At 48.5% G+C, this 8729-nt stretch overlaps 1 protein-coding gene across 1 annotated transcript in view; it reads right to left on the minus strand.

The window, feature by feature from the left end:
* The window catches only part of KIAA1549L (KIAA1549 like), a gene marked incomplete at its 5' end in the record, with an annotated part of 302875 nt that overhangs the window by 62838 nt on the left and 231308 nt on the right, over positions 1 to 8729 (minus strand). Inside the window, one exon of the mRNA XM_004718072.2 lies at positions 3154 to 3344. Coding sequence (XP_004718129.2) covers positions 3154 to 3344 — 191 coding nt within the window. The remainder of the gene's footprint in view (positions 1 to 3153; positions 3345 to 8729) is intronic.

Here is an 8729-nt window from a genome sequence, read left to right on the forward strand (position 1 = left end):
TGTTTGTAAAGCATGCCTTGTTTGAAGGCGCGGGACTTTGGATCGTATTGCAGGACACGTGAAGGCCCTGGGCATCTTCACGCACAGCACATGGCTCTCTCTTTAGAACATGTATAAACTATGACTACTAACGCTCAGGTGCCCCGGGCAGTTACTTCTCCCTTCTGTCCCACGCACGTGCGCGGGCGCCCGCGCAGGCGCACATCCACTGTAGTGTGGCAGTCAGCGATGCGTGGCCGCCTATATTTTGAGAGCACCCATGCGAACCAGCCATTGTCAGGAAATACGGTTGATGCCCCTACTCTCTCCCAGGCACGGCGCTGGGCACGCTGAGACAGCAATACTGACACCACTCCATCTGCTCCCAGAATTCCCATCAGGAACATCTATACGTATCCAGGATCATGAGGAGTGCTTTCAAACACGTGAATGAACCAGCACTATCCTCAGGTTTGGGGACCGTCACCTTTGTTAAGCATGTGGGAAGTGCCAAGCTGGAGATGGCGAAGTGGTTTGGCCAAGGTCAAACCAAACCACACTGCGTGCCATCTAGTCAATGCCGACTCACAGCGATGCCCCGTGGGTTTCCAAGACTGTGTTTCCGGGAGTACAAAGCCCAGGCTTTCTCCCACTGAGCTGCTGCTGGTTTCAAACTGCGGGTCGTGGGGATCGCAGCCCAACGTGTAACCATTACATCATGGAGGCAGTGCTGGGAAAACGGCAAGTTAGCCCTGGGAGCCAAGGCACTCCCTGTAGGTTCAGCCTTTCCAGCACAGCCAGAGTGGCCTCCCTAGCCAATCTCCCACGATCTCAGATGAGGGAGGCCTTCCCTCAGAGCTTCTCTCAAGGCAGGACTTCACTTCCAGAACTCTCTTACTGAGCTTCCTGTCAGCCTGTGGGTGGAAAATCAACCACCTTCCTCTCTGTGAGAGGCCAGCAGGAGGCGGACATCAAGAGCCTTATCAAACCTTTGGGAGCTCTAGTGGTATAAGAGATTAAACACTGGGCTACAAACCACAGGGTCATTAGTTCAAAACCACAACCCACTCCACGGAAGAAAGATGAGGCTTCCTGTTCCCATAAACAGAGTCTTGGAAACCCACAGGGGCAGTTAATGCTACCCTGTCCTATAGGGTTGCTTAACTTGGATTTAACTCAGTGGCTGTGAGTTTTAGTGTGTTTTGATCAAACTTCTTGCTTTTCTATTGCCAACTGTCCAGATTCAGAAAATAATGGCACATGGTCCCTACCGTGGAAAACTGACTGAGATAAAATGCACTTGACTAGACAGTAAGCCACTTCTTGTTCACAGCTCTTCCTTCTGTCCAGTCCCTCCTCACACTCTGGAAATTTAGAGGCGTCAGTTCTGTGCCCCTGAGTGCATGTGAGCATGCTCAAGGCCACAGACAATGAAAATGCCCACCCACACCTTTGACTAAGGCCCCATTTTCCAAGAGGATTCCATGCAATACTGGGGCCAAGTGAGAAATGTGTCGGTCCACCCCAAGGCTCCACAGACAAATTGATTCATTGTATTCCTTCATTGGAGATTATGAATGGCCATTCAAATGGCAAAGGCTCTTATCAATTCTACCGAAAGAGACCTATTTAATTTTGATTCATCCAGCATTTCTCAATCGATTAAGCTATAAACCCGGTTCTCTATAAAACCCTTTTTGGAGTCCCTGGGCAGTACAAATAATTAATGTACTGGGCTGTTACCTGAAAGGTTGCTGGTTTGAATCCACTCAGAGGTGCCTTGGAGGAGCGTCCTGGTAATCTACCTCTTAAAAGTCAGCCCCTGACAACCTTCTGGGCAAGTTCTACCCGGACACACCTGAGGTCACCATGAGTCAGCACTGAGTCATTGGAAACTGGCTTGGGCAGCACCCTAAAAAAAGTCATTTCATGAGGTGCCCTGATGTTTCCACTCGGTCTCGCTACCATCTATTTCCACATAGCAGCCAGAGTGAGGCTTTAAAACTACAAACCAGACAGATCACCTAATTCCTCTTAAGAGTCCTTGCCTCTGGACTTCACAAATGCTGCCTTGTCTGCTTGGCACCCTACTACCTCCAGGGGGCGTCCCACTCACGCCTCATTCCAGCGGAGTCATTCTCAAGGGGCACTTCCTTCGAGGCCTTCCGTGACTCCTAACATCTCTCTACCCTGGGTTTTGGCATTCTTGTATGAACTCATTACCCCCCAACGACCAACACTGCTATGTCTCTTTTTCTGTTTGCGTGTTGTCTCACTCTCTCCACCAAACTGAATTCTCTGTGTGAGCATTTGCCACACTCCAGCATCTGGCCAATAGCAGATGATCAAAAGCTATCTGTTAGTAAAAGGACGAAGGAAAGAAGGAAGAGAGGAGTGGTTTTTCCAGCCTCCAAGGGGTCTCAGGCAAGAGAGAAGGGGGCTGGCAAGGAGTGTTGGTTTAGCAACTGGGCCTGCTGTGTGTTCATCGCTTCCCTCGACCCTGTGTTGTCCGGTAGCTGGGAATGGCAGTGAACTTGAGGTTCAGCTCCTGCCTCCTGTCTATCCTTCACAGCGCTGTTAGTGTTGTTGTGTTAGGGGCCATGGAATTGATGCTGACCCAGAGCAGGCCCACGTGACTAGGGCGAGTTGCCCCCACAGCAGTTCCTACGCTGTACTTTTGACAGGAGCAGGTCACCAAGTCTTTGTTCTGTGGCTTCACTGGGTGGGTTTGAATCCCCAACATTTCAGTTCACAGCCAAGCACTTCACTGTGGGGCGCCTAGGGTAGACTTCTCTACACTACATGCCGGCGGACATGGCCTACGAGAAGAATTTCCAGTAACGTCTCATGGCCTGGAAAGTAAAGGTCAAACCCTGTAGCCTTGCAGTCGAGACCCTCCACAATCATAACCGTCCCTAGATCTCCACCACTAGGAACTCTCCAACCCGGGGCTGTTTACCAGTTAAGTGGACGGACCTCTCCCTGCCCTCCCCCAGCCGTCTCAGCAGGGCCTGGTTTTCTCCCTCCCCACCTACTGACAGGCTATCATCTTTACTTCTCAAAGCCTGCTCTGGTCAGAAGGAAGTTCTACCCCCTCACTTTCCCACACAGCACTTGGCTCAGACGCCAGAAGCCCATGCTGATAGGGAGTGGCTGCACGGGACCCTCTCCTACCTCTTTCGGGTTTCCGTGGACTTGGCGGTCTTGATGGTGCTCCCGTCCGGAAGGACATCTCTTTCCTGAGAGGCGGGGGTGTCTCTGATGGGGAGTGGGAGGACCACAGTTTCCTGAGTCACAGGGATGACCTCCTCATCGGCCCCTTGCTGGCCCAGGTGCTGCTTGGCATAATCAAAGCCTTGCACTGGCTGTAGGGAGGAAATCGACATGAACCAGCTCTCTAGCAAGGCGACAGTACGGCAGGAAAATGCATGCAATGGGGCTGGATCTGGTTCTCCAATAAACGAGAGTTAGCGCAAGACCCCGTGGTTAGTTCTGCCTTTCGGTATCAAAATCGCAATAGATAAAAGTTGCTGGGGAAAATTACGTGTCTTAAGAAAGTTGGGGAGCCCTGGTGGTGTAGTGGTTACACATTGGGCGGAGATCTGCAAGGTCAGCAAATACGTGTGCAAGAGCAAACATATTTCAAGGATTTTAGAACATTTACTTTAAGTCCATGGAGACTGCTAATTGGGAACACTCTTAATGGATGTGCTAAAGCAGGCCCTGCAGAATCTCCTGCCTAGAAATACTGTATTGTCCCTAAATTCAGCTCTCAAGGAGCTGACAGGTGTGTGGCTTTGTCGAGCCCCTGGAATGACTGTAAACGTCAATGTTCTCATCTGGGAAATGAGGATAAATTTTATCTGCTTTATCTCCTGAGGATTAAAGGAAATTGCAGATCTGAAAACATAGATGTGCTGCAAGATGTGAGGCAGCACAATCATTAATAATAAAATGGAATGTATGGAATTACTCTGTAATCCAGACTTCTCCCATCAGCAGGCTGGCTCCCCTGTAACTCATTATAAAAAATGAGCAAGGCTTTTATGACACAGTGTTTTAAACCCCAAGTGAACAGGGCAGCTGTGAGCAAAACCCAAGAGGGATCTATTAATGGGGTAATAAAAGAACCCAAGAGGCATGTTTGAGCAACTTCTGGCAGGCCTCAGCTCCACTTTATGTCCTCAGGAAGCACAAGAGAAAATTTGAGCAGGGACAATGTGGTGATTAAGAGCCACAGCTCCCCGAACCAGACCGCCTGGATTCAAATCCTGCCTCTCCACTTCCGAGCTGTGTGATTCTAAGTTACTGACATCCTCTGAGCATCTGCTTCCCCATTTGTCAAATGGAACAGTCGTGTGAACTCCATGAACCGTGCGTGTACGTGAGAGTGAGGTTCAACCACCCTCCGGGGCTCCTTGGAGGATTCCACAAGTAAATTCATGCTCCATATTTCACTCAGAGGAACGATAGCAGTTATTATTGCCGTTCATGTTACCACTAATTCACAGTCTAGATGACAAGGCCACAGGCGAGTCTCTTCAAGGAAATGGAGGGATGAAACGCCACCAATTGAATTCGATCAGAAGTGGGTGTGATCAGAAGCTCCTCCTTCCACAGCTAATTTAGTGCAGAAAAGCAAGCAGGCTGAGATTTATGAAAGCTGGGGCCGCCCCATCAAATCTCACCACTGTGCCTCTGGACAGGATGGAATTACGAAACCTGTCAAAGCGGTCTCATTTATTTTTGAAAAACAGTTTTATTGGGGTATATTTTTTGTCCCGCTTGGATCCACAATCAATGGTCATGGAAGCAGCAGTCAGGGGATCAAGACAAGCTGTATTAGGCAAATCTGCTGCACAAGACCTCTTTAGAGTATTGAATTCAGAGCAAGAATGTTACTTTAGAGTACTGGATACTTTAGAGTATTGAATACTTTAGAGTACTGAATTCAGAGCCCCGAGTCATGGTATTCTCTATTTGCCTTGTATGGAGATGAAAATTGGATATCGAACAAGGAAGACTGAACAAGAATCCATGTATTTGAAGTGTGGTGCTAGAGCAGAATATGGAAAGTACCATGGCCTGCTAAAAAGACAAACTGATCTGTCTGGGAAAGAAATGCACCTGGAGCGCTTCTTAGCAGCACGGGTGGTGAGACTTCTTACATACTTTGCACATGTTTTCAGGAAAGAACTGTCCCTGAAGAAGGACATCCTGCTTGGACAAATCGAGGGGCAGGAAAAAGAGGGGGCCCTCCAGGAGGTGGGTTGACACAACACCTGCAACAATGGGCTCTAGCAGGAGAACAGTTGTGTTTTGTTCTGTTGTCCACGGAGGTGCTACGGGTTGACACTGGACTCAACGACGCCCAACAACAACGTTGGCATACAATTCATGTATCCTACAACTCGATAGTTCAGCTGCATCAATGAGTCGTGCCATCAGCACCACAATCAATATCAGAACATTTTCTTCGTTCGTGTGTTCAATCTTATTAGCTCCCCATTTCCCTCCGGACCTGCCCTGCCTCAGCCCCAAGGAACCATTCATTCAGTTACCGTCTCTACAGACTTACCTCTTCTGGATTTCTTGTACATAAAACCATAAAATCAACAACAACAAGCACCTAACAACAATAAAAAAACAAAACGGATAAAAACCTCAATTGAAAAGAAAGAAAATCTTAAAAGCTAGAAAAAATTTAAAATGGATCAAAAGGGGATCAGATGAAAAGGTGTTAAATTCAAGCCTAACGAGACCTACAATCCTCTACTTTCCAATACCTTCTGCATGACAGCAAGGCTAGTCACATCCCTGGTCTACAGTCAGAGGGGGGCTCTGCGTGGAGTCTTTGGGCGGGGCACATGGTTGCTGCTGCTAAGCTAAAGGTTGAGGTTCATTTCTACCCAGAAGTGCCTCGGAAGAAAGGCTTGGAGACCTCCTTCCCAAAAATGTCACCGTGCCCACCCTGTGGAGCACAGTTCTACTCTGCTCTGAAACCCTTGGGATTGCCAGTAAGTTTGAACCACCCGGGTGGTACCTGGTTTAGCGCTATGGTTTTGTCTTGTTTTAATTTTTGGTAGCTTTTCCATGGTGGATCCCTCCCATTCCCTAGGGCAACTCCTCTGGGAAGCATGATCACACTTAGAGAAGTCCTATACAACAGACGTGCTATTCTCCATGTGGAATGACTGGCCTTCTGGGATGTTGTGGAAACAGTGTTTCCGAAATGGAAACAAGGATCTGTTCTTTTCTCTCTGCTACGTTGGTGCCTTTCAATGGCTTGGTAATGTTCCTAGAAGACAGAATTGTCTGTTCTTCCCACACCAAGAGTTCAACCAATGGATTCAACTTCAGAAATGTTTCTTGAAGTTGATCTGTTTCTCTCCAGACTCACCTTTTCATTGTTTCCTGCCCTGGGGTGATGCTTCTAATTCATCTTTGCAGATCTACGCTTGACAAGCCTCTCAACACATCAGCCTTACAACCATGTCTTCTCCTGTTGCTCCCTCGTGAATCATGTCTGACAGCACCCAATTGCATCTAGAAAGAGATCTAAAGTCCTGCACAACCTGGCTGTGCCCACTTGCCCAGCCTCATTTCCTGTTGGTTCCTTCCCCGCTGTCACCCCACACATTTTCTCATTCACTTCAGCTCCAACAACCATGATTGTGCCTTATGTGTATTGCTGGAGATATAAAACTAAATAAAATGACAATGAATAACCAATGGTTTCCTCAAGGGGCTCCTGGTTTGGACCAGTTCAATCCTGAACATGACATGATGCATGTCATTGAATCTTCACCATCATTCAAGGAAGCTGGTACTGTGGCGTTATTTCCACTTCAGCCGCACCTTTTCCAACCCTGGTCTCTCCACATCCTTGCTAGTAGATATATGCATTATATAGAGACAGTGAATCCATGTATTGTCAATGAAGAAACTGAGGTTTCTAGAGGCTAAGCAACTTATTTAGGTTTACACAGCTCCTCTGCTATGGAACCGGATTTTAAACCCAGCTCTATGTGACCCAGAGCTTAAATATCGAAACACATGATTTTTCCCTTGACCTCTCCTTTCCTTCTGTAGTCTGCCACCTTGGATGGGCATCTCCTACGGAGGCTGCTGGCTGGCAGTAAGGCGATGAGCATCTCAAATGGCAGTAAGGCTTTCCATGATGCAAGTTGGCTCTGGTCCTCCCTCCCCGACACTCCCCATTCTCTCTGGGTGGAGCCCCTCACGCTTTACACTGGGTTGAGGTTGTACGCTAAGTATACTTAGCGTGTACTTCAGGTGATGACAGCTATGCAGCAAGTGAAATGCTAAGGGAGGACAAGCTGAAAAGGCAGCTATGGTCATTAGGTTCATAATAACCAGCAATCACTGCCTATCGTTGGTACTAAAAGCCTATAGAGCACTTACACCTCATTTCATCCTTACAAACATCCACGCACCTCACAAGGTCAAACATCACCACCTTCCTTGTACAGATAAGGCAACAGACACTCAGAGAGGTTCCGTGACTTGCCAAAGATCCCACAGCCAAGTGCCAACTAACCCTCTCAGTTTTTGGAGAGGTCACTACCTTAACTTGAAATTCACTTGAGATGAACCGGTGACCCAGCAACAGTCAAAAGTCATCATGAAGTATGAATAATCACTTCAGTGGGATCTTACAAAACTAGCACATCAAAAGTAATCTCCATTAATTGCCAGGGTAGACAGGTCACCCCGACCTTTGAAGGAAAAAAAAATGCATGTGAACCACGGTATGTGAATTTAGCATATGCAGCCCAGTTTTAAACAATGTCCAGTTACTAACTCGATTGTCACGACAGCCCGTCTAAGTGAGCACTGTGGTCACTCCCATGTTACAGATGGGAAAACTGAGGCACAAAGAGGTTATATTACTTGCCCAAGGTCACCCAGAGACTATTCCAGAGAGAAGAGACAGTTGGCTGTCCTTGGGTGGAAGGGGAGTGACTGTCCCAAGCAGATTTTCATGCCAAACCTTGGGGGCTCTTCAAGCGCCATCCTAAATCAGGCTGTGGTCCCACAGACTTCCTCCAAAGGCTGCCTGCCCCAGGTGTCACATTCTTTGGTTATAGGAAGGACAAGACTGGAGGCAGTATGTCCAATGATAAAGAGTACAGACACGTGAATGAGAAAGACAGGAGGCGGACAAGGCATGATCCCTGGTTCTCCAGCCTGTCTCACTGTCTCAACATTCTCCCTGCAGAAGCCCAGCTGACAACCACGGTAACAGGGGTGGGTCTCTAGTACCTGGTCTCTGAAGAGGGTGTAGGCATCCACGCCCTGGCCTCAGCATCCAGGAAGGCACACTCGCCGCCTCTGCTGAGCATGTTCAATTAATTACTGAGCCTCGGCAACAGCCCTGGGACCATCCTCTGCCACTGTCGCCTGCATTCTAAAGACGCAGTGATGTCCCTGGGACCCTTCGCCTAGCCTATGGATTGGGGGCAAAGGCTAACTTTCCCATTCAGCCTCGTCGCCCCCTGGCATTAATTGAATTCTGCTCACACACACACGGGGCTGTGAGAAGTGGTGCCGGCGGCTCGCTCTCCTCCCTCCAACGCTGCAGTGTCCCTGGGTTGCGACAGCAGACGGACTGCGGTAAGAAAGAGGCAGTTCCAGTCTGCTGCTTTCCCGTGATAAAAGGGCTTTGGAAATCATAGTGCGTAGCCCAGCTTCATTGAGGGGAAAAAACAGGCACCGTCACCACGGCG

The sequence above is a fragment of the Echinops telfairi genome, unplaced genomic scaffold, assembly GCF_000313985.2.
Source record: "Echinops telfairi isolate 266 unplaced genomic scaffold, ASM31398v2 ScPeMD7_60;HRSCAF=208, whole genome shotgun sequence".
NCBI classification, from domain to species: Eukaryota; Metazoa; Chordata; class Mammalia; order Afrosoricida; family Tenrecidae; genus Echinops; species Echinops telfairi.